This window comes from Carassius carassius, chromosome 42 (assembly GCF_963082965.1).
Source record: "Carassius carassius chromosome 42, fCarCar2.1, whole genome shotgun sequence".
Classification (NCBI taxonomy): Eukaryota; Metazoa; Chordata; class Actinopteri; order Cypriniformes; family Cyprinidae; genus Carassius; species Carassius carassius.
Window position 1 is genome coordinate 22,327,788 of NC_081796.1, and position 27,604 is coordinate 22,355,391.

The 27,604-nt window shown below is 36.9% G+C and overlaps 1 protein-coding gene across 1 annotated transcript; it reads right to left on the reverse strand.

Moving 5' to 3' along the window:
- Nucleotides 1-601: 601 nt before the first annotated feature.
- Nucleotides 602-23,918, reverse strand: LOC132124210 (TLC domain-containing protein 4-B-like). The gene is made up of 7 exons (XM_059535120.1): nt 23,626-23,918; nt 12,231-12,400; nt 11,122-11,211; nt 10,908-10,966; nt 10,002-10,096; nt 3,597-3,670; nt 602-2,565 (listed from the first exon to the last, which is right to left on the reverse strand). Exons 2-7 carry the CDS (start codon nt 12,383-12,385, stop codon nt 2,250-2,252), a joined length of 789 nt encoding a protein of 262 aa, XP_059391103.1. The 5' UTR covers nt 12,386-12,400; nt 23,626-23,918; the 3' UTR covers nt 602-2,249.
- Between the last annotated feature and the right edge of the window lie 3,686 nt (nt 23,919-27,604).

A 27,604-nucleotide genomic window follows, 5' to 3' on the forward strand; every position in this document is an offset into this window, starting at 1 on the left:
TGTTCATTCCTCAGGTACATGCACTTTCCTTCAATATCACTGTGGTTACCGAAGTAACAAATGTAAACCTTTACATGGCAACAGTTTCCAGTGACATTTGTATATGGAACGCAACAGTAATAAAAATACACAGTCGTGATATTGTGCATCTAGACATTCCATAATTAAAACAATGCTGAACACTGAAAGTTTGGATCTTTATGTATTGAAAGCAATTTGAGTAAAAAAGTTAAATTCAATATTGTTTTGACTATATATATATATATATATATATATATATATATATGACATTTAACTGTTCAAAGATTAATAATTCAGGGTTGGAAATGACCAGCAAGGTTCTGAAAGATAGTTTACATTGAATTAACTCTTCCCGTATTTTCCTTTGCTTGTTTCAGATTACTCTTGTACAGTGTTATAATTCATGTCTGTTCACACAGCTGGGCATTTTTTCATAATGTTATTGAGGCTGTGGGTGTGTGCCACCATTTACTTAAAATGTACAATTAAGAACAACAATTCTTACTTTTGACCTTTGGTTGTAACATCAATGAGAACTAAAACGAAAAAAAAAAAATTTAATAATAAAGTGATATAGTCATACATTCTTTAAATGACCATACAATGAACCATGTGGTACAAAATTACACTAAATGACACAAAAAGACAAGTAAATAAAAGATGTTTATTTAACAAAACAAAAAAGGCATTGAGTGAGTGAACACAAAAAAAAGAAAAAGAAAACGTGGATTCCTTTATATCTCGTGCGGGTAAAAGACAAGTAAATAAAAGATGTTTATTTAACAAAACAAAAAAAAGGCATTGAGTGATTGAATATAAAAGAAAGAAAACATGGATTCTTTTAGATCTCGTGCAGGTAAAAGACAATCCTTCATAGGTCTGGTTCTCAGAATAACATTAAAAAATTCAAGTACTTAGTTCATTAAAAACAGAACAACTTTATTTTGTTGTTTCCACGCAAATCGCTTTTAGCCATATTAAACTTTCTTTCATACATTTTAAATCAAAACTCATCCGCTCACATCTGTGCCGCCATTGAGCGTCCGTGTACAGTTAGAGTATCTACACTAAATTCGTCATACATAGTTGACAATGAATTTTAAAATGAATTCATAAAAGTATTACCGTGAATGTGAATTCTATTATATGCTGTTTATTTACTCCGATACATTGACCATTGATTTTATATCCTCCGTTAAAAAAATAAATATGCCATACAAACATTATCATGTTATCCCAAACCCAAAACTGGTTGAATAAATTAGATACGATGCAGGAAAACCATCCAACGTTGAGAAGTCTTCGAACATTCATGAGCTACACTCTTCCTTTTAAAAGCATTCCCAAATTATAATCGATAATTTCTGTTTAGTACTGATTGGAAACACTGTACACCAACGTAATTAAAATAATTACCGTATGTTCAATAAAGTTTCTATGTACAATGCAAACATTCAGAGAACAACATCGCCGCATGCAGTTAACTGTACAGTGTGAACAAAGTGTGACATCCATTTTATGGGAACGGAACGAAATCTGAACAGAATCTGAAGCGAGTGTAAACAGTTTTCATTTAATGCGATAACAATGCATCAATGCTCATATCTTGTATATATAAAATATTTCGCCTATTTAACCCACAGTTGGATCTCGGTGCATTCGATAAAATATCTAATACATCACAAATATGTGACATCAACTTTCCAAGAATTTCTTGAGTACACTGATCCAGATTTTCCTCGTTTAGTGCAGTGCAGTTGTGTGGATGAATCTTTCACAGACAATATACGCGGCTTTGAAGTAAACGTGAACATCAGGTGACTGACCGCTTGGCCCCTCTGCACAGTACAATGATTGAGAGCGAGGGACTGAACTTTGATTAAAAAAAAAATAATGTGGTTTACATGCCCACAGTTTAAAATTAAAAAACAAAACATGGTTAAAATACAGTTAGCCGGTGAACTCGAACAGTGCATCGTTAGCTCTTTTTTGGTGTAGTTTCAAAACAAACACAAAATAAAAGTGGGCGACCAGTCTTTTCTGGTGTACTAGATCTCAATTCGATATTTTGTTTCAGAGTTTCAGATCTTAACTCTGTTAAATATTGCTCTGGGGTGGTTTTCAAAGTCTTTACCGGTCACTATCGCACCATAGTGTCCCATGGTGACCGTCAATATGACCCTGTCTGTAAGCAAATGGTGTAAAATTCAAATGCCCTTTCTTTTCGCTCAATTAGTTTTTCCGTTCTCCTGGCTCTCAAGTTTGGATCTCCTGCTGGAACGCAGGACTTTGTAGCAGCCACGAGTGATTTTATGCATCCACATGATGTTCATGATGTCCAGGCAGATGCTGGAGAAGATCCAAGCGCTACGGCCGCCGAACGAGACCTTGTAGAAGGCCTCTGTGCCATACACTGAGCACATTCGACTGTAGTATACTGGCATGACGGCGATCCGCACCAGGAAAAACACGAGCGCCATCAGTACCCCGTTAGCCATGTTGGGCTTGGAGACTTTGGGGTAACCTAATACTTCAAAGAACCAGCTGGAAAACACAGGCGAGCAAAGTGACATGCTGTAAATGATCTACAGTACCATCACAACATTAATTTGTGTAATTTCTTTTTAATACACAAAATGGCAGTTTAAAGGAATAGTTTACTCAAAATGAAAATTTGCTCACTCTCGGGCTTTTCAAGATGTAGATGAGTTTGTTTCTTCATTGGAACAGATTTACAGAAAATTTGCATTAAATCATTCGCTAACCAACGGATCCTTTGCAGTGAATGAGTGCCATCAGAATGAGAGTCCAAACAGCTGATAAAAACATCACAATAATCCACAAGTAATCAACACCACTCCAGTCCATCAATTTATGTCTTGTTTAGTGAAAAGTAGTGAGTTTGTAATAAACATCTAACATTAAATATATGCACGATTACGTTTACTTTACAAGACATTTATGGACTGGAGTGGTGTGGATTACTTGTGGATTATTGTGATTTTTTTTTATCAGCTGTTACTGTAGTTAACTGTCATTCTGATGGCACCCATTCACTGCAGAGGATCCATTGGTGAGCAAGTGATGTAACGCTAACTTTTTCTAAATCTATTCGGATGAAGAAACGAACTCATCTGCATCTCAATTGGATGACCTGAAGGGGAGTACATTTTCAGCCAATTTATATTTTTGGGTGAACTCACAATAAAACTGTTGGTTAAAACTCCAGCACCACTTTAAATAATAAATAAAATGTGTACAGATTGGCTTTGCTTCTGTCTGTGTTTTTTTACTTTTGGTAAGAAGATACAAATAACAAATAATGGTGGTAAAAAAAAAAAAATTTATGATTAATGCTGGAAATGTTATGTTATAGTTAGGACATGTTAAGCCATGATACTACAGCTAATAATTTTAAATCATAATAATGAATCCACAATAAAACTAGAAACACAAAGTAAATAGTGTTAATTCAGATCTCATATTGCCTTTAATGGTTTCAAGACGTACATGGTGGGTGAAACTACAAAGTTCACCCATTAAAAATTGTGTGCTTTAATCAGCCAAATACCTACCGTTGGTTTACACATGGTGTGGAAAACTCTGCAAGCAGACGGAAGTTAGCAAAATAAGGCAACATTCCTTGACCCTGGAAACACAAGGTATAGAACAAACAAACTATGACACAGAGACGAGTTTTAGAAATTCACAGACTCATGAAACAGCTCCAGCAGTCTCAATATCTCCTCCTTTCAGGTACCCACAATAATTTCTTCAGTGCTGAGTTATGATACTTCACTCTGACAGACATAACAAAAGAGCAAAGTAAACAAAAAAAATGTAGATAATAGAAAAAGGGTTGCATGGACAGTTATTCTATTAATATAGGATTTATATTTAGATCAAATAATGTCCCTCCATATTTATTGTCTAGATTTAGTTTGGTATGTTCAGTGAATATGTTATAAATGACTTACAATTTTTTACTTACAATGTAAGTAAAATTGCATCCATGTATGGAGTAGAAGAATGCATGATAATTAGACTGATTATGCTAAAAATCCCTGAATTATTATAAATGATAACAGGATGATTTTAACAATGTTAATTATTAAATTAGAAACCAAAACTGTGCTTTCAGTCATAACAACCCACATTTCAAATAATCGACATATTGTCAGGCGCATACAGTGGGGTCCAAATGTCTGATACCACTAGTGAAAAACCTTCTATTGTGAATTCTTCACAACAAATTAAAATTATTGAAATTCATTATTATGTGTTTAAAACAGATAGTATTATATAGCAATTAAAATTAAATTGAAAAATAAAAAAAGTCATCTTGTGCTACACTGGAAGCAACCTGACCAAACGAACAAAGACATTCACATGATCAATGTCACATACATTTGATTATGAATTAGAAATAGTTCAGAATATTAAAAAGATAGTTCAGCCAAAAATGAAAATTCAAACATCATTTACTCACCCTCAATCTGTTCCAAACACAAAATATGATATTTTGAACAATGTTGGTAAGCAAACAGTTGACAGCCATTGAGTTCCATAATATGGAAAAAAATGACTATGGAAGTCAATGGCTACCGCCAACTGTTTGGTTACCTATGTTAAAAATGGTTACCTTGGTTTTATTTATTTATAGGTTTGAAAAAAACTTGAAGGTGAAAAAATTATGCCAAATTTCATTTTTAAGCATTTTTAATCTTATTAACATTATACTTACATGTTTCCATAATTTGGATAATACTTTTTATTTCTATGATAAAATAAAGAAAAAGTCCCAGATTTTTAATGTGGTCTTAATACTTTTTGATCCCACTGTATTAGTGCAGCAATGGTCAGCCATGCACGTTTTGTCAGAAAATAAAGCCTTTAATAGCCTTTTCTTGCAAAGCAAGGATTATTTGGACCTATTTCAATGAAATAATCCTCTCCAAACCAGTTTGGCATTATCATTCCTTTAGCAAGAAAATAAACATTTGGCATCTCGATAACACACTTACCTTGAGGGCTGCAATTAAAACACGTATTAGCATACTTACTGCAAAACGGACTATATAAAATCAAGGATAAAAAAATAATCAGGTTGGCTAGCAGATGCATGCTGGTACCCCTAGGTACTGGTAAGTCCATACTGTAACTGGGCTTTAGTAACTGCTCAGAGTTCCATAACAGCAGGACAGCAGACAAGACAGGAGAGAGTCCATCTAGATCAGCCAAGCCTATATCCTTCATCTCTAAACCCGACTAACAGTGACACTGGTAGTTTTTGCATGAAGGGTTTTGCTGGTCAGAGGAAGTGAGGCTGTGTTATTTAAGAAGTCATGTTAGGTGGAACAGAGACAGACTGACAGACAGACAGATTCTTGGAAGAAAAAAGAAAAAAAGGTGGAGAAAAAAAATGCTAAAAGAACGAACGACACAGAAGCAGCAACACCATTTAAGACTCCCTGGACATGCACTGAGAAATAAATCGCATGACACTGACAATTTGATTTTATTCTACTTCCAAAAAAAAAAAAAAAAAAGTCTCTAACAGTTTAATAGAATATTAAAGGTCACATGTCAGTGCTTAATTTAGCGAAATGCTCTTAAAATGAAGCACAATTATTAAACACTGAAGAGACTGATGGGGTATATTATGCTTATGATAAAAATAAGCCGAATATTAGAATTTAGCCTGGTAAGAAGGCAATAATTAACAAAAAGACACTTAAACATTCTGCTTTTAACGCTAATAGCATTTCTAAACACAGGAAACAATAACAAGGAATGACATTTCCAACGACAGACTTAATTACTCACGAGACCTGACGGAAGACTTCCAGCTCCATGTTATAGTATACCTATTATCTTGTAATAATAACTTAGAAAAAGGCTTGAAATGGCAGTCATTAAAGTGACCAGTGACAGTATGGTCTACATCCTGACAACAAAATGCACGTTCAGGTTTGAGGCGATCCTCAAAGTTGCATTAAATCACTGCAAGGTAACTGTAGGGTATGTAAGCAACAATAAAGCCATTAATATCAAAAGTCACTGCCCCAGATGCATTTTTAGTATTTTTTTTTCATACATTTATTTAGAAATGAACAAGCCAAGACAATTAATTAGGCCATCAAAAATAATTTGTCATGGTCTTTCTACATAACAGGTGCCCTTTGAGTTTCTGTTGTACGTATTTGTAAGCACAATATATCTGTTACTGAATAAAAAAAAAATCAAATACAGTACATTCGATTACACTCTTGTTTTGCTTTTTTTCTCCATTCATGCATTTAGTAAACACATAGTGTGCAAGCATGACCCAGAAAACATGTTACCAAGTCAGTTCATTCCGTGAGGATTCAATTAACAGCTTTTAAAAAGTTAACTAAAGTTAATAAGAATATAATAACATTTCATTCAGTAGCATGTGTACTTATTACAAAGTATATAAATATGTACACATACACATTCATACATATATAAAATCTCTAGGGTCTTAATGCATCTTTTTTTCCTTCTGGAGCTTCAGTGACGGTTTAATTTTTTTTTGTAAAACTTAGGTACGAGTCGCTCCGTTGTCCTCAGTGTGAAAGATGGATCTCAAAATCCTACAGTCACTGTTGGAAAGGGTTCAAATATAAAAAAGGCCAAAAGGTAATTTTCATAAATTCAACTATTATTTTCTCTTGTGGACTATATGTAGAAGTCTTTTATGTGAAATATCTTACTCGGGTCAGTACTAAATAAAAATAACATGCCTATTAACAACATATATAAAATAGTTAAAACATTATAGATTGTGACTTTAAAGGGGTCATATGATGCGATTTCAAGTTTTCCTTTCTCTTTGGAGTGTTACAAACTGTTCGTGAATACATAAGATCACTAAAGTTGCAAAGACTATAGCAGGGCTATTCAAATCTTGCCCTGAAGGGGCCAATGCGGTGCAGAGTTTGGCTCCAACTCTGATCAAAGTCACTTTCCTGTGATTTTCTAATGATCCCAAAAACACTGATTAGCATGCTCAGGTGTGTTTGACTAGGGTTGGAGCCAAACTCTGCACCACATCGGCGCTCCAGGGCAAGATTTGAATAGCCCTGGACTAGACTCTCAAATCCAAAGAGATGTTCTTTATAAAAGTTAAGACTCATCCACGCCCCCCTAAAATGCCTTGTTTAAAAACGCCCCCACATGTTTATGTCACAATGTGGTAAGTTTTTCTATAACACTGCCCAAATGTTCACGCAAAGAAAGAAGGTGCAACTTTGATTCTCGCTGCTGCCGCCAGCGCCATTTCATAGAGACACTGTTTCGTTAAAGTGAAAATACTTTGTTGGGTCTTCCAAAAGAGGACACAACTAGAAATCGGTTAAGTTGTATTTACAACACTGTTCCAGAACAGTTTAACCCAAATATTCAGATATGTGAAGCGCATTTTATGGGGGACTGTTTCTTGATCCTAGGAGAGAAGACTACAATACTGGCGCTTCTGACTCACAGTCTGTAAGTACGTTTACATTTGTAATGGATTTGCCACTGATGATTCAAACTCGAGTTTTGAGCAGCAGTTCTCAATTCCAGTCTTCGCGTCCCCCTGCTCTGCACATTTTGTAACGTTTCTGCTATCGCTTCTAAGTCCAAGTCATTATAATCAGTAATTATGTCCCCACTGGATGCAACAAATGGCTCGTTTCTAATGGGTTTTATTGTTTTTGTCTCATTGCACCAGTGTTCTGACTGGGACATGCATCACAGTATGACAAGGGGCATAACATTTCTGTCACATGCTTGAGGCATTCGACCATATCACAACGCACTAGATAGCTGGCCAATCAGAGCACACCTCACTTTTCAGAATGACGAGCTTTCTAAAAACTGATGTTTAAGAAAAGCGAGGCACAGAGGAGAAACAATAATATACAGTATGTCGAAAATTATGTTTTTTTATTTTTTATAACCTTAAACCGCATAAACATTTAATTACATCGAATACACAAAATAATGTTCTCTTTAGTAACATCACATGACCCTTTTAAATATCACCGTTTTAGGCACCCATTTTACAGAATGACTCATGCCAAACAACGGAGCATCAACCGATGCTATTCTAAAGGTTTGGTTTCATTTCATAACTAATTTCTGAATAATTTCTATAAAAAGGCACAAGTTATAACTTGTGCAACATGTAAACTAAATGCTTAGTTACTCAGAATTTACCTGAGGACCAGATCAACCTGTTATTAAGCAAAACCTTATCATATTGTGAGCGTGGAGCATCTCGACACAGCCCAACAAACAAGTGCTTTCTCGCTGTTACTCATCCTGCAGTTGAGTTTGTTTGTTAGAAGGGGTTGTTTTAGAAGAGAGACTATAGGAGGAAGATCGACTCAAAGTAGGGGAAGGTATCAGAGCATGCACACAGGAAACCCTCCAACAGCACCAAAGGAACAGCAAGCATCAACACATGCACACAATCCAATCTGGTGCAGTTTGGGCTGAAAGCCAGCCAGAACTGACCGATGGAGTTGCTAAAGGCGGGTCAGTGAGGTAGAGTTGAAGAGGAGAGAATGGACTTCTGCATAACCGTCAATGAGCATTCCATGCAAAAAATACCATCATCACATCATCATCATCACCATAGTCAGCTACAGAACTTGGTGACCTAGAGGGTAACCGTACAACTGAACCAAGAGTGAACAGAAGTGGCCTCAGTGGTGTAGTGTAGTGGTAAAAGTTCTGGGCTGCTTACTGCAACCATCTAGAAACCATTTTTAACCAAAAACAAAGAATACTCTATATAGGGATGCACAAAACAGACATGTTTCTTAAGAGCGGTTTAAATAAGAGGTGCAAATGTGTTCTTAACTAGACAGAAAGCCTCAATCTCAAAAAGCATAAAAGCTTTCAAAGTTGGTCTATCTTTTAAACTTACTTTTAATAACATCAGTCTAAATGCATTTATGTAATGATGATGCTTCAAAAATTTTAAAAAGAACATTTTGCAACACTTTGCAAACTAATAAATCATGAATGAATGAATGAATGAAGCAAAAACATGTAATCAAGATGGTAATTAAAGCGCCTGTTTTGTTTATAAAGCTTTTTTGATTAATTATTCAACCTCACTTTGGTTACCAACAAGTTAGTTGCTGGATGATTAGTCAACCACATGATTTATCCTTAATATTAAATAATAATAATAATAAATAAACAAATAAAAAAAAATCTACAAACAAGGCCTTTGCATACTGCAGTTAAATACAAAGGAAAAGGAACTTCTGTTCAGAATCTGAACATTCAGAGACGTCCACAGGTTACATATTTTGTTAAAAATACCCAAAGAAGGTCGCTAGACTAGAATGACAGGGTGCAGTTCTTTCTACAGTATTTCCTGGAAATGTATTTAAGATAATGTACAGTCAGTCTGTCATTACTGGTAAATAAACTCCAAGAGAGAATCTGGTTTCACCATGATGGGGTTTATGTTGCCATAAATACTGGCTGACAGTTAATTATCCTACTTATTACACAGCGATTTGCATGAATAAATAAATGCATAAATAAATACATACACAAACACATAAATGCAATAAGTAAATAAATAAACAGGCATATGATGTTTAAATTATTGTGCGGAGAAAAAAAAACTGATTGAAATGAGAAACATTAAACTAGCAATTATCCATGTTATTATCTAAACACATTTGCCCACAAAATGCTGCGATTTGCCTGCAATACCACAGAAATGACCAATCAGAACGGTTTCAGAAAGTCATGTACAGGGACAAATCCTTCTGACCATCCTGTTCCTCTGTTTATGGTTTAGCGATCGCTCTCGTGTCGTGGATCATCAGCCAGGGGACACAGAGCTTTCAGCACCAGCTGCACACCTGACACTACCACTGCTCACTCTTGGTTGTCTCTTTCCCATCTTGCCTGCATGTTCTGTTACGGGACAACAGGGGACTCACCAGTACATAGTAGTAAGCATACAATGCTGCCAGGTGGTGGATTACAAAAAACTTGTCTCCTATTGCTCTCCAATAGTAAAATATAAGCAGCAGATCTGAAAAACACAGAAAAGGCAAGAAGAGTCAGAAAACACTGCTATAACGGTGATTAATACATTCATAGAACTACTAATAATATGGCCAACCTATAATATTCCCACATATCACAAGGAAACACTGATCTACGGACATCTGCAAAACAAATTTTTTCTCTGTGGTCATCTTAACCTTGTTTCAGTTGATTCCATAAAGCCTCTGCCAACACTGTATACCTGTGTTCTTTTGGTTTATTTTATTTATTTATCTTTTGAGAAAATTTTAACACATATTACATATGGATGCGGCAATCCGATATTCAAATCCGATATTCGGCTCCGATACTGCCATTTTTCTCGGATTGAGTATCGGTCAGAGAGGGCAGATCCAAATATATTGGTCAAATAATTGGTAACAAATTAATGACAAAAAAAATTACAACTGGAAATAGAAAAAAATAAATAATTGAAGCAAACCTCAATAATCACCAACTGCAAAAAGCTTTAAAAAAAGAAAAATAATTCTTCAAAACCATAATATTATAATAAACATTTTACAGAATCATGTGTAACCAGGTTAAAATGGTCACAGAGATGGTGAAATTTTTCTAGAGAGGTGTTTCTTTGTTGAAAATTGGATAACCAACAATTTATATAAGTCAATCTACTAAAAACCCGCTAAAATGCAATCAGGAGCCTTAGTACAAAAGAAAATTTTCAAATAAAACTCTCAAAATTACAATAAACCCTCAACTGTCCCCATAATATATTGCATTTTAAATGCATGATGCAGCACTCCAAACACTTTCAGATATCTGCCAGAAGCTCTCACCAGATATGAGGTAGCCTGTAGTAATGCTCACGTTTATCTTCACCAGAGTAGGATCTCCCCTGTTGTGGTAAAGATGAGGACAAGGCACTGAGATTTACAACAAGATCACCTTAAAACAGTAACTGAAAGCATCCTGCTCGTATTTAAAGAGCAACGCTTTTACAGCATGCTCTGAATGAGTTTGGACCAGTCTGTTTAACAGCAAAGTGCTCACCATACGGGGTCCTGATTGACAGCCTCATCGAAGAACAGGATGTAGAGGCAGAAAAGGCCTACCAACAGAGCGTGGAGCGTGGACACAGTCCTGCAGAGTCACAAAAAGCTAAAGGTTTTATAGCACATGACGGCAGTGTTAACAGTGGTTTGCTTCTCCCATAAAACAATGTCAAGTTGAAACAATGGAAACGGAGCAACTGACTTCTGTCAATCAACTCAGCACTGTGTCCTACATCTACAGATCTGTTCTCTTGACAGCCCACTGAAATGAGCATTATCACTGCTTAGAAATGGTCATTATAGTTTGACATACTGTAATTGTATGTATAAGTGGAATTGTATTGTAATTTGATTCCCAAATAATGACACTTAGGAGTCAGTTAAATCAAAAACATACAATGCAAACAGTTAAATCAAAAACATGTAGTGCAACCAGTCTTCCAAATTATTCCCAAATGAATTAGTATTTTGATATTTTTCTTTATATATAAATCAGTACCACACAGTGCAATCGGTGTAGTCCGATTCCTAAACAAATGACTCTTTATGAGACCGTTCTTTTTAGTGAATCAAAACCATACGGTTCAACCAGTCTTCCAAATGATTCCTGAACAAATGATTCTTTTGAGCCGGATCTTTTAAGTAAATCAGATAGAAACAGAGCAACCAATTGTCTAAATGATTCCCAAATTAATTAGTCTTTTGAGTGAGTTCTTTTTAATGAATCAGAACCACAAAGTGCAACTGATGTAGTCCAATTCCTAAACAAATGACTCTTTATAAGCCAATTCTTTTTAATGAATCAAAACCATACAGTGCAACCAGTTTTCCAAATGATTCCTGAACGAATGAGTCTTTTGAGCCGGATCTTTTTAGCAAATCAAACATATACAGTGCAACTAGATATGTCTATGTGATTCCCAAATTAACTGAGTCATATCTTTTAACGAATCTGTGTAGACCAATTCCTAAACAGATGACTCATTCAAGCAAACACGTACAGTTTACAATTACTCCTTTGTACTTAAACACTGAACATGAGAAGGTAATACATCCAAAGAGAAAATGCAGAACTAGTCCAAGATGACACAAAACGTTTTTCTGTACCTCGAGTTCCATTCGATCTTCTGTTTGTGGGTGAGTTTTAGGAAGCCAGGGCTGATTCTGGATGATGCCCATGGGCTCACGCTGTGAAAGAGCCACTGGAAGGTGCAAAAACTCACCACCGAGATGAGCAGGATCAGCTGGCTGAAGGGGTCCATGGCCACCTGACCCCACTGCAACAGAAAGAGCAATATAAAAAAAACACTTGAAGACCCTTACAGCAAGACATGAATATCAATGTCCTGTTGAAATAACAACGGAAAGCTGTGAAACGGAAAGCACAGTTTCAGTAGAAAAGTAAGGTAAATGTTTAACAGACATGCCCTCTGCCATTACCGTGTAAGCAATGAGAAACAAAAGAGGTGACCCAAAGCCCACGTCTATCTGAAGCCCATAAACTAATACAGGCTGTGGGAACGGTCACAATATCAGTTCTCTCTGACTTTATTTAAAGCATCATTGGTTGATATTAATGCTGCTAGGTGTGATTTCCAAAACAGTCCAAAATCGCAGATGTAGTTCACACTCACACATGCAGGATGTACAACTGTACTAGCAGGCTTCTGTTGTCTTAAGTGAAAGTGAAAGTGACGTGACATTCAGCCAAGTATGGTAACCCATACTCAGAATTTGTGCTCTGCATTTAACCCATCCGAAATGCACACACACAGAGCAGTGAACACACAGACACACACACACTGTGAGCACACACCCGGAGCAGTGGGCAGCCATTCATGCTGCGGCGCCCGGGGAGCAGTTGGGGGTTCGATGCCTTGCTCAAGGGCACCTAAGTCATGGTATTGAAGGTGGAGAGATAACTGTACATGCACTCCCCCCACCCACAATTCCTGCCGGCCCGAGACTCGAACTCACAACCTTTCGATTGGGAGTCCGACTCTCTAACCATTAGGCCACGACTTCCCCGTCTTAAAGGGGACTTAAACGACACAATATGCAATACTTGATAGAAGTACTGTATGCACGGATCATATTGGGCTTGGATCTAAATGTCAAGCTTCTCCTCGTACAGTTCCTCTTGCAGTCTGTTGCTGTCACTGCGCACCAGAAAAACAAGTCTGTCCCCTTTGAAGCACATAGATAGGAAGCAGTGATCCGTAATGATAAAGCTTGGGACAAAATAATCAGTTTCAACTGGGTCTAGCAGGAGTGAATAAGCACAAAGAACAAAAGACATACAGTAGATCTCATTCACCTCTTCTTACTAAAGGTACAAACATATATATTTTTAAGGTACCAGTATGCACCCTTAAGGGGTAAATAAAGTAGAAAGGTGTACTTTCTGAAAATGTACTGTACCACCCCAGTAACAACTTTAACAACTGGATTGAACGGAGTGCCTCTTGAGTAAACCTATTGTAAACAAGCACTTAATTAATTTATTCTTCTTTAACTGGTGATATATCATATTATATTATTTATAAGTGGTCGATAGGGGTGTAACGGTATGTGTATTCGTACCGGACCGTTTCGGTACAGGGCTTTCAGTACGGTGCACGTGTGTACCGAATGACCGAATGCAATATTTTGTGTGCGGAACATAGGTACATTTTCGTGTTTCCAAACAAACATATTAAGTGGCGGAAGTCTCCGCGTTCATCGCAAATCCCGCCCTGCAGCTGATCTAAGACCGGTGACACACTGGCTGCGTGGCATGAGCGTGGCGTTTCTGCTGAGTGTCAGTTGCGTGACGGCTGCTTCGCGTTTTCTGTGTCTTTAAACACCAGAATCGTGCCTGACGCGGCGCTGGCGCGCTGCTGCTACTGTAGGTGACATAGAGGGAGGCCGACGAGGCGCCGACAGACCAGGACCTTGTCTTCACGACAACAATATCTATACTTCATGTTGAGCATAAATATAAAGCCTACTGATAAAGGACACCGTCAACAGCAGTGACGGCAAAATAGACTATGTTTGACAGGTGCCATATGCCAGTGTGTCACCGGCCTAAGGTTTTCAAAAGGCATCACGCAAGTGTGAACATCACTACAACTAGGAAAAACTTTGCAGCAGTATTTTTTATAAAAAAAAGTGTAAACAAATTGTTAAAAAAAGTTTATAGTAATAATCAACCTGCAGTTTAATGTTTGCATTTCTTTCCGTTCTTTGGGGGGTCGAAATTGGGCACAACACCGGTTTTCGGAGAGGACGTTGGCGCACGTTTGGCTGCCACTTCTCCTGCCGTATTTTAGTTGTTTATTATTTTAATTAATTTTAAACTCTTCTGAATAATTTTAAACTCTGAGTCTTAACTTGCTTCTGGATTTCCATATATTTACCTTTTCTGAGCCAGCGCTTTAAAGTGTTTCCCCCTGGTCTGTCTGCTGCTGGTCACATTTGGTTGCCGTGATTCACCTGCACTGTCTCTGCCTGTTGCTGCTGTCTCCGTGTGAGATCAAACGGGTCCCTGGAGTTGCGTCAAGTTCTCCGTTTGCAATGGCTGTGTAACAACTCTTGGATGTTATCATGCGACTTCATATGATCACCTGGATTATTGTCGATTTGATTTTATCAGGAACCAGCGTAAAGCAGTGGACCGAACCTCTGGACTTCACCATGCTGAGGTACTCTCTCTCTGATCTTTTGTCCCTGGGACACCATGGCCGTCCAGATATCAGCGTCATACAAACTTTGCGTTCCATGCAGCTCCTCTGCCGGCTTAGTTATAATCATAGAGGCTCTCATCATAGAGTCGCTCTACTGCCGGTGCTGGAGTCACTGCACTTTGGTCGGACCGCAGGCGCTCGCTGCGTCGTACTTCTGGTTGCCGTGGAATCGGCCATGGTAACCTACGCTATCCTGAGGTTCTCTCTCAAAAACCCGCGGCGAATGTGTGCTGTAGCACTATGCGACTTGCTCACTTCAACACGAAGTCAATAAACAATAAAACGGCACTTATCACTGACACTATCCTTGACAGGAAAATTTATATTCTCGGTCTCAGTGAAACTTGGCATAAAGACACTGACTATCTTAATTTGAACATGAGCTTCGGGTAAGGGTGGTGGCTTGGCTCCAATATTTGTATCAAATATATCAATCGATGTTATTGATTCTCCTACTGTTTCATCATTTGAATGTCTGGATTTTAAAGTCAATGGTGCTTCACCTGTTCTTGTGTTGCTCATTTATCGTCCACCAAAACCTAAACCTTTATTTTTTTCTGCGTTTACTGAGTTGCTGACACTTCTTAGTCCACTCTGTCCATCTATGGTCTTGACTGGTGATGTCAGTTTCCATATTGATAATCCAAACTGTGTCAAAACTGCTACCTTTTTGGACATTTTGGATGGTTTTGACTTTAAACAGCATGTTACTTTTCCGACCCATAGGCTGGATGTGGTATGGATGTGGTATATTGGATGTGGTATGTTCTGCTGGTGTTGGTATCCAATCTCTGGATAGTATCGACATGAGTATAAGTGACCATAGACTTATTACATTTGACATAAATGTTATGTTTTCACGATCCATTTCTGAGCGCACTATCAAATTTCGTAACATCAAGCACATGGACTTCACTCTTTTTTTGACTTTTGTCTCTGGGCTTCCCACTACTAACTCCGTGGAGCACTATAATTCCATGCTTTCCTCACTTTTGGATGAGTTCGCACCTGTGCGAGAACGGCTTGTTACTTTTAGGAAACCCTGTCCATGGTCTACCCCGGATTTACGTTTAATGAAAGCTGCCGGAAGACAATTAGAACGGCAGTACAAAAAATCTGGCCTGACAATGCACAGGCTTCTTTACACTGAACAACAGTCTGCTTACCATTCTGCTTTGAATACTGCACGTAAGAGCTACTATTCAAGCATCATTGGTAACGCTGCAACAAATTCTAAATCGCTGTTTAAGACTGTTGACTATCTTCTTAACCAACTAAGGCCGTTGTTCATTCCTCTGTTGACCAGTGTAATAAGTTTCTTCCTTATTTCACTGGTAAGGTTGAGGGTATATATAGCACTTTAAATACCATCACTCCTCTTGAGCTAGTTAATATCCAGCCTTCAAACTTCCCAACTACTACCTTTTCAAACTTTGAAATGGTCGGAGATGATTTTATTATAAGTACAGTGAAGTCCATGAACTCTACAACCTGTATTTTAGATCCGGTTCCCTGCTCGGTCATTATGAACTGCCTTGCATCAATCTGCCCTTTTATGACTTCAATTGTGAACTTGTCATTGACTTCTGGAATTGTTCCTCCAGAACTAAAAATAGCTTCCATTACACCAGTCCCTAAGAAGACTGGTTGTGATGTATCTGATTTATCCAATTACAGGCCGATTCTAACCTCCCATTCTTGGCTAAAGTTCTTGAGCGTGTTGTGGCTGTTCAGTTAAATAATCACCTAGCACTGAACAGTCTCTTTGAACCTTTTCAATCTGGGTTCAGAAGAGGGCATAGTACTGAAACCGCTTTAATTAGGATCTTTTTATCACGGCGGATTCCAGTGCATGCAGTATTTTGGTCTTGTTAGACCTCAGTGCTGCTTTTGACACTATTTCACTCTCCTCTGCTTGACAGGCTGGAAATTGGTTGGGTCTTTCTGGAGCTGTTCTCAATTGGTTTCGGTCTTATTTATAGAATCGTGCCCAGTTTGTTGGCTTGGGTAACTACATTTACATTTACATTTATCCATTTAGCTGACGCTTTTATCCAAAGCAACTTATAATTGCTATATATGTCAGAGGTCGCACGCCACTGGAGCAACTAGGGGTTAAGTGTCTTGCTCAGAGACACATTGGTGTCTCACAGTGGATTCGAACCCGGGTCTCTCACACCAAAGACGTGTGTCTTATCCACTGCGCCAACACCAACCCACTACAAATCAAATACCGTGCCTGTTCGACAGGGAGTTCCTCAGGATTCAGTATTGGGTCCAATATTATTTAACATTTATATGCTTCCACTTGGGCGGATCATTAGGAAACATGGTCTTGGGTATCACTGCTATGCGGATGATATGCAGATTTACATCACAACTAGTCCTGATGTCCATTGCTCATTAATAGCTTTGTGTGGTTGTTTAGCAGAGATCAGTATCTGGATGCATAACAACTTCCTGAAGCTGAATGGCTCCAAAACTGAACTGATGCAGATTGGTACAGTGGCGGCTACTCGTAAGGCCGAGCAGATCAGTTTGATTGTTGATTCCTGTACGGTAATCCCCACTTCACAGGTGCAAAATCTTGGTGTCATTTTTGATCCACAATTATCATTTGAAGCACACATAAAACACATCTCTAAAACTGCATTTTTTCACCTGAGAAACATAGCTTGACTTAGACCTTTTCTCTCTTTTGCAGACTAGGGCTGTCAAAATTGCTCAAATATGGCGTTCGAATATTCCCTATAAAAAATACACGAATATTCGAACTATTCGAACATCTGGTTGCGCATGTCGTCAATGACGCGCATTACATCAATAACAGGCTAAAATAATAGAAAGAGACATAATTACTTGTATAGATAGTCTATTTAAGTTTAAACATATATGACAACGTATTACCTACACAAAAACAAGGAAATCAACTAATGGCCAAGACTGCAGACCTCACGCTCTCTCACCCTCACGTTCTCTGCGCATAATGGTTTAAATGAACAAACACATTTTTGTGCAAGCTATTTATGGTCGCGACTGTTGTCCCAAATATAGCAGGCTTCATTCAGTGATTGAAACAAATATTATTAATATTAATTGAAGTTTTACAGCATATAGAACTGACATTGAATGCTCCGAGCGAGCTGTGCTGTGGTAAACATGGAACTTTTCCTTGACATGAAACGATAAATAATCAAACCTCGGATGCATTGCTTGACAGAACTCCCCGAAGCGTGCCCCATCCACGATTCTTATTTTAACATACAAGGCACTTCATGGGACTGCACCTGAGTATCTTTGTGATCTCATCAGTCCTTATATTCCATCACGCTCTCTTCGCTCTACTAACTCTCTTTCACTTCACCAGCCATCATGTAAGCTTAAGACCATGGGGGAAAGAGCCTTTTCATATAAAGCCCCTAAGCTATGGAATGTACTTCCTCTGCACGTCAGAAATGCACCAACGTTGGGTGATTTTAAAAAGTTGATTAAGTCACATTTAATCAAGAGTGTCTTTCTCTAATGAATTGTTGTATTGCTTTTGGTGTTTTGTTTTATTTTATTTATTACTTTATTACTGAAGCGCTTTGGGTTTAAGAAAAGCGCATTACAAATAAAATGTATTATTATTATTTTCCCTTACTGTACCGAAAATGAACCGAACCGTGACGATAAAACCGAGGTACATACCGAACCGTGATTTTTGCATACCGTTACACCCCTACTGGTCGAGCAATGTTTTTTTGACTGTCAATGCCGATATCTTGGAAAGCAGGGGGGCGATAGCCAATATAAAGCAGATATATATTTTTTTATTATTAATATTTTAAAAATACTGAAATCATTTGACAATGGATTAAAAAAAATAAATGTCTAAAATAAACATACTTTAGATGACAAAGTATTTCTCACTAATAAATATTTAATAAAAATATAATTAAAATGGAAGTAAACACTTTAACCAACAGGACACTCAGTATTCTGGGAAGTCTGTGTGAATTGGGAATCATATTATAAAGCCAAGGTAACACTCATTTCACATACAGCACACAGAGAAAACAAATATGATAGTGGGCAGATGCATAAAGTGCAGCATAATTTAAAATCACGAGTTTAAAGTTTAGATAATTCAGTTCACATGGATCGATCGTCACACAGAGAACACGCGATCATGCTGGATAAAAACACACACTTCATAAGATCTCACAGCTGGATTCGACTGAGTTTGCAAGGTTTGAGAAATTAAATATTCATTAGCCATTCAAAGATTTGTTAAAATTATATAAATGCATATTTGCTTAATGCTGACGGCAAACAAGAAAGTATTATAATGTTTGCCTTTCTATTACTAAAAGCAATCGTTATAATACATTCTGTATACATTAATTCCTTTGTTTAACCGTTCTATCGGATTATTAGGCAGACTTCTATCCTTATTAGACAGAACTGTTAAAGGGGTCATATGATGTGATTAAAATTGTTCCTTTCTCTTTGGAGTGTTACAAGCTCTTGGTGCATAATTAAGATCTGTAAAGTTGCAAAGACTAAAGTCTCAAATCCAAAGAGATATTCTTTATCAAAAATAAGACTCTACCATGCGGAACGCCCCCTAAAACAGCTCATTCAAACACACCCCCCATGACTACGTCAAAATGTGGAAATATTTGTGTAATGCCACCCAAATGTTCACGCAAAGAAAAAAGGCGTGGTTTCAGAAATCGCAGTTAGTATTGAAGCAGCCGTGTCAGGGAGATGCTGTGTGTCTCTAGATGAAAGCGAGAGAGAGAGGGAGGGAGGGAGGGTCACACAGTGGAGTCAGCTGTCTTAACGGTCCGTGGCTTGTGTTCTGCAAACACATACGAGCTTCATCACTGTGTCTGTCACGTGACTCTGTTCCTCTTTCGGACTTGAACTGATGGTAAATCTAAGGACATTATTCACAGTCTTTACATTTATTTAGAAAGATGAAGCTCGCAATTATGGAAAGAGGTGTTACATTTCTGATGAGTGCTTGTGGTGTTCGGCCAAATCACAATGCACTGGGTCAGTTGGCCAATCAGAGCAGACTGTCGGATGGAGGGACTTTGTAGAAAATGACACATTTGAGAGAGGCGGGGCATAGATCTACAATAAGGTACAGTATTTGAAAAAGAATGTGTTTTTTGAAAATTAAAGCATGTCAAGATATTCTGTTACACCAAATACACAAAATAATGATCTTTAAAAAAAAAAGCATCATATGACCCCTTTAACAATGACAGTAAAAAATAAATTAATAAAAAAAAAAATAAAAAAAAAAGAGAAAAATTGTGAGCACTGTATGCTCTGGCGCTGTCATTCTCAGTGCAGTCAAAATAAAATCTCCATCTGCCATTAGACGTGCAATTTTGGTTATATGAAGCGACGGGAACAGTTTTTGTAGACTTTTTGAGGACACAGAAGAACACTCGCAGCACGGTGATATGGAGTGACACAAAGGAGACAAAGGCATTATTGAATAAAGTCGTTATTTTTGTTTTCTTCACTTACAAAAAGTGTTCCTGTCGCTTCATATAACCCAGATTGCATGTCTGATGGCAGATAGAGTATTCTGATGATGACTTCTCATACCTTTTATGGACCTTGACACTGTTATTTACTATGTCTATGGGACAGTCTCAAGCCTCCAGGTTTTCATCCAAAATATCTTAAATTATGTTCTGAAGAGCTTTTAAGGGTTTGGAACAACATGGGGTAAGTGATTAATGACAAAATTTTCATTTTGGGGTGATCTCTGCATCACAGAGATATAATATTTTATATAAATACACACATATACAAATGTATACATATGCACATATATACAGACAGACACACACCATTAAAAAAACAATACTGTGAAATATACTGTACTTATCAGTACATAAAATTTACAAATAAGTCCTCGACACAAAGACAATCCAGAAAACTCAAAAAAGAAGCATTGTTTAACATCTTTCACAGGGCATCTAAATGCTCATAACATCTCCTGTTGATCTACTTTCATGACCTCTGGCCCACAACAGCTAATGGAAAACATGAATGGAAAACATGAATCGCACCCTTACCTGAGGCTAGAAGTGTTCAAAGGACAAGAGAAAAATACAAAGCATGCACCCGTTGCACTGAGAGTTTAGTGAGAAGAGACTGATACGGTTTTAAAATCCACGAAATTAGAGTTTTGTGGCTTTTAGTCTGCATACTAGCTATTAGGTCATCTACACTGAAGAGTACTCAGATCCCACTATAAACTTTAAGTAGAGAAACAAATAAAAAAATGATAACTGTCCACTTAACATTGCAACGACAGATGTAGCCGTTAAACCGTCATCTGCTGGATAAAGAGAGTCTCTCCTGTTTTTAAGTGTCACAACAACTGCAGACTTCCAGCAGCAAGCCAACAGTCACAGAGATCTGCATATGAGCAAAAATATATTAAAACAAGTTTCACACAGGAAATGAGTTACTCATTCCTATCCTAACATGCCTTAACTTGTTCACTATTGCTACACAAAAGTTTTGGTTTTCTGAAACAAAACGTAGGCTCCCTACGGAGTTCACCGCTGTCAAGATAGGCTTTTAATAAAACCACTAGAAACACAAAACTATTTTAAAATCCCTGCTACATGACCAGACAAAGCAGAAAGCAAATCCCTGAATCTGACCAAAGATTTCCAGATGATGCAAAATGGTGCGTTTTGTTTTTTCTGTGGATTTTTGCTGAAAAATAAACAGGAATCATGGTACATGTAACTAGAGGTACACCGATATGCCTTGATCTTAATTTAAGAAAATGACTCCCAGTGTGCAAAAACTTACTAGATTACCGAGTGCACTGATAGTTAGTGTCTTTTACTTTTACATGCAAAATTTCATTGCAGCAAATGGTATGCATATCATAAATATCAGCTTTATCAGCCATCACAAAATCCATATCTGTCAACCAATACAGTTAACACTGAGAAATGCACACTGTAACAAAGCTGGTTGAAAAATCTACAAAGAATACAAAGCGTTAAGGAGGTTATAAAACAACTGAGTTGTACTAGTCAGCATTATTTTAGAACATGGTCAAACAACTAAACCAACAGACTGTGACATCAGCACATCTCCTCATGGGGTGACAGGAGTAAAAAAAAAAACAGCGGCCACTAAATTTAGATGTACTTTATGTAGCAATAAGAAACAAGCACACATAAAGGAGGGGTAAGGGTGAGGGTATTTAAAGGTCCTATACAGGTTCACACTTGTCGTGCAAGGCAGGCATCCAACAAGGTCATGAAGCAAAATGGTAACAGGAAGTTCAGCAGTTTACACAGATGAACACATGCTGCATGTGCATGCATCTCCATTGTGAACATGCAGTTTAAGAAACAAAAAGCCAACTGTAAAAACTTTCAGTTGCAGAAATGTCTGATTGGGTAGATTAACATGCTTTCCATACTGGTGTACAGGTTTGTCATGTGGGTGGCAGATCACAGGACTGACAAAGCTGCATTGCTGACATGCTTTAGTGCATTGAGCAAATGCATCATATTTTAAGAGAAGCAGTGCTGCTTTGAATGAAAGATTGACCAGGCAAAGCAAGGCTCATAGAGCAGCAGAATGGATAGACTGCTAAATAGATGAGTTATTAAACCCCTGAGGAAACTGCAGTGCAAAAGCAGCCAGCCACAATCTACAAAGTGTACACATAAATATACAGAAACAAAGATTTGATTAAATTACCTTTTTAAAATTAAGGCCCAGAAACCACAAATTTACATTTTTAAATTGTGGTTTCCAAGCCTTCTTTTTTTTTATTTAAAGTTACTGAATTAAATATACTTAAATGTACTATAAAATATATATACTTTGTGGCAGGTAACATGGTATCTGATGTCAATGCAATGGTACTTTTATATGGATCAATGGAGAGCTATCTGTTCATACAAAAATATATTGCTTGATTTGTATCACCTGAAAAATAAAAGCCCAAATCGAACATATATAAATTTAATAGCATCAACGTTTTCCAAATCTATTATAACATTTCTAACAACATGGCACATGTTCATTTTAATTTGGTATTTGAAACTACTCACACATTATAGCTCTCAAAGCTGAAAGTAAAACAAAATATCTCAGAAGAAAGTACTTTTCAAAAATCAGGAATAATTTTTTTTTAATGAAAAATGCCAAATACAACCAAAACGTGTGCTGCATTTAGCATTTCCATTAAATACAGAGAAAATGAATGGTTTTCTGGTCGCAAACCTGAACAAATGTTTCCCTTCAGTACTGACATCTATCTATCTTCAGTTAGACTACAACACATTTTTAAAGTGCATAAATATTAAACTCAGATTTTGTTTTTTTAATGTATTTTTAGCGTTAATTTGTCAATAATGTTGGTCATTTAACTCCGACTGGTCTACTGCATTGAACCGCGTTGCTTGTGCAACAAATGCACACATACATGTAACTACATTTGTGCATGAGCATTTTATGAAGATGTGCGCGTGCGAAAAATACATCAAAGACCGTAATTCAGCACTGACAGTCTGATAACACAAACAAACAAACAAATACTTAATCACATCTCTACTAAGGCTCTGTAAAAACATTGCAATGGACGGAAATCGACTCGTGCTGTTACCAACACGCCTGCTGCTTTCTTTAGGCCACATCACACCGCAGTGCTGGCTGAAAACACAACGCTTGTGCATTAAAATATTGCTTGATATCACGCAGTGCATGCATAACCATATGCTTACCTCTTATTGTTCATCAATGGTGTCTGTTGGTTAGTTGTGCATGGTGTCTGAAAACATGGGCTGATAAAAATCCGTGTATTTCGTCAATCAGGCACATTCATGATTCTCCTCTCACCACGGCGATATGAAATGCATGATTTCATATCAAAAACTGGTTATCCTTATAATAATCGCAATCTGCGATGCGTGTTGGTTTTATAAGCGCGCGACGGTGAGAGCATGTTGGGGATGATGATGTGAACCAATGTGTGTTATTGATGGCTGTCTGTAAGTGAAGGTGATAGGATCCAATTTCAGCTTCATTCTTAAAGAGATATTCACACACGGATATTGTCACTCTTTTGATTCATTAGTGAATCGAGTCTTTTGAATTCGTTCACTAATAAGATTCATTCAGAGGCCGTTTCTGCAGATCATCGTTACACCAGTAGGTGGCAAAAAAGTGAGTGACTGAATCATACTCTCTACTGATTCGTAAAAAAAGGAGTCGTTTAGGAGATATAATCGCGTTTTCCAAGGAGAACTAGGCTACTTTCCTCCATTTGTGCGCTGCAAAGTTTTATCGAGCTAAAACAACAATAAAAAACTAAACACAAGTTTCAACAAGTTATTATGTCATTTAAGATGTGTCATTTGTACATATCCATAATTCCTCATCTCCTTTCTCTCAATGAATGGTATTCTAGTTCATTCGAGTAAATTATGAAGTACATGATAATATAAACACTATATAATCCATAAAATGTGACAATCGTGTTGTTTTACTAGCGAGGTGTTTCCTTTGGAATTGGTGTCTCTGAAATCTCCTTCACAAAATGAAGGGTGACTTTTTATTTAGTCGATCCAACCAATGAGATGCTCTCTTGCAGCCCCTAACTCAAATGCTATTGGCTCTTTCTATAGTCAATCAGAAAAAAAGTCCCCTTGGTTTCTTTATTTTGTGAGTGCCTTTAGGAGGACAAATTTAGATGATAAATAATTTGAGCCATTTTTGTCCCACAGAGCTAAAAATAGCTAGGTCAGAACCACACACTACTGCACCCAACCACATGGCAAACTACTCAATGAAGCACCATACATCAGTACTCTCCTCTAATCACCATTCTCATTATTCAGGATATATTTTCTATTTTCCCCCCCATTCATGTATATGCTGGATAACAGGTAAAAGGGATTTCCCATGACTGATCTATGCCAGTGTCAGAAATGAAAGTTTATTTTAATGCACATTGTATTCATTTTCAGAGGCATAATATATAACACTTTTTTTTGGCTTTGACTTTGGTGGCTTTACAAAAAAAAAAAAAAGCCCTAGTTATTCTCCAAACAACTCCATGCCGCTTAACAAAAGACAACTGAATCTTTTCAGCGTACCTATTATTATTATTTTTTTTTTTTTTTTTTTTACAAGTGTGGTGAATAAACTAGGGCACTAGAACACACTTGGCAGAAGAGTCCACAACACATTGTTATACTTAACTTGACACCCACGCATTATTTTTTACAAATGCAATTTCTCCTACTTACCACCAGAGAGCAGTCAGTCTACATAGTTTACCTCTGATTGTGATTTTTAACAGGAACCAGCATACAAACAGAGATTTGATACAGCATTCTCACTTTCCACATCCCAAATGAGATGTCTGCATTAAGATTATCACAGAAATCAGATTAATACAGTACCTTTAATTTTAACATTGACTTTAACTACTCAACAAAAACTATGGTTCCTTCACTTCCTTCCCAAATGCCAAATGCTGTGTAATTCAAATCCATCACCACAGTGACATGATTTTCCTCCATCTGTGTCCCACTCCAACCTCCATTTGGTCAGGCTCCATGCGGAAATCATTCCTCCCTCCAAGCCTCTTCCTGAGGAAACAGAGAGTGGGCTGACGTAACTAACACATACAGGAACAATGAAACATTCCTGAATAGGGTAAAAGTTGTTTTAAGTAGAATTTTTATTAATAGTCTGTGCTGCCTGCCTATGTACAATGTGAAGTTGAACTCCAGCTGCCTGAAGACATTTATGAGTGTCGAGTTATCTGGAATCAATTTTCAGGGCCTCAGGAGGAAAACATTAACATTGGATAGTCTTGTTACATAAATCAGGCAAAATATTTTATGTTTCGCCAGCACTTACATCATTGAGGATAAAATTATTCTGCATAATTACATGAAACTTATTGTAAAAGAAATTTTGTAAAAAAAAAAAAAAATTAAATTGAATTGAATTTAAATTTAAAGAATGCTTTTTCCAAAACATGTTGTTCAAAGCAGATTTTCCGAGAGTTATTTTGGGTTTAGATCCTCAGTCTTGGTTGGCCAAGTTAGCACATCCAATTCCCATAAATCTCATGTGAAGTAGATATTGACGATCATGTCTGTCTGTTGCCTTTTCTCACCATTCATGCAGAACATAACAGATATCATTTGACCAACTTTAGACATAGGCTATGGCAAAACACACATATCATGATGCCAATATGGCTGAAATGGCAAAATCAGAGGAGATCCGATAAGGCCACAGGACAAAAATCAATCAGGCATCATATAATTATCAGTCTACATACTGACTGACACGAATGGGACTAGTTACACTGGTTTAGATTTATAAATTAATTATGGATTAATAGTATTTAAAAAAAAAATCTTTAGAAAGAATCACAAACTAATCAAAACTAGTTCTGTTCATTCATGACAACCTAAGCAAAAAACTTGATTGTTTGAACAGAGAAACATTCCTCCCTTCAAGGAGAAAGTTACAGACAGCCCTCTGTTTGGATCAACTCCACCTCAATCCAGCAGTCCCGAAAAAAACAAACAACAAAAAAATACTCATGTGTGAGAGAAAGAGGGCAGTGGTTTATGCATTCATAGCAAGGTTATTAACATTCCAGAATCTTTGCATTATTTATATGTGAGGACTGGGCTCTTCAGCCGAATTCTTCTTTAACAAAGCCATTCAAAATGGCTCATGCAACAGACTGGACATTGTGGCAAGATGCCAGCCAGCCACTCAAAAAAAGGTACAGTAGGAAGGGCTGTTATTTTTTTTTTCCAGTGGATTCACTGCCAAAGTGAGCGCCTTTCTACCACTTTGTCTCAGATTTTGTTCACATGTGTGCTATTCTTCCCTCTCGACGTGCGAGGACATTCCTTACTGGTTGGCGAATCATCTTGGAGCACTTTTATAGAAATTGACACCATGTCATAATCCCCGGGGCCATTAATTCATGTGTTGTTATAAATCTAAAGTTAATGCAAAAAAAAATTAAAATTAAAATTAAAGAGGAACATTCTAATTAAATCCTTTAATTAAAGATGTTTCTTAATGGAACATTTTTTTATTTTAATTTTTTATAATATGCACCAAATAATTGAATGCAATGTGACCCAGGGAAGTGTGTTTAGAGAATAAATATAGGCAATTTAGATCTTTAATGTTGACTTAAAGATATTTTATTAAATATCTATGGAAGCTTATTTGGCACAGAATAAAAACAATAATAATAATAATAAAATTATAAAAACAAATTTTCTTGCAATTCTGAGTTTAAAGGTATACATCTCGTTTTTATAAACTTTCTGAGAAAAAAGGTCAGAATTGTGAAATTCACATTCTCAAGAAGAAAGAAAGAATTACGAGATATAAACTCGAAATGGCTAGAAAAAAAAAGTCATATTTGTTTTGCTATGGAATAAAAAAAAATTCTTGCAATTACTTATATCTCATAATTCTGACTTTTTTCCCTCAGAATTGTGAGTTTATATCTTGCAATTCTGAATTTATATGACACAATTCTGCTAAGTGATATAATCTAAGGATAAAAAGGCACAGTTATCTTTTATTCTGTGAAAATAAGCTTCTGTAAATATGTTTTTAATATTCAATGTTTATTTACAAATCTTTTATGAATAGGAAACATTTCTCATGTGTGGTTTCCACTGTGTGGCCCCTGATGAAGTCCGGGAT

Coding starts and splice junctions, on each gene's coding strand:
- LOC132124210 (XM_059535120.1), bottom strand. CDS start 12,385: ATGGACCCCTTCAGCCAGCTGATCCTGCTCATCTCGGTGGTGAGTTTT. Junction 11,212..12,230: donor AAGATCGAATGGAACTCGAG/GTACAGAAAAAC, acceptor GTGACTCTGCAG/GACTGTGTCCACGCTCCACG. Junction 10,967..11,121: donor GTCAATCAGGACCCCGTATG/GTGAGCACTTTG, acceptor TTACCACAACAG/GGGAGATCCTACTCTGGTGA.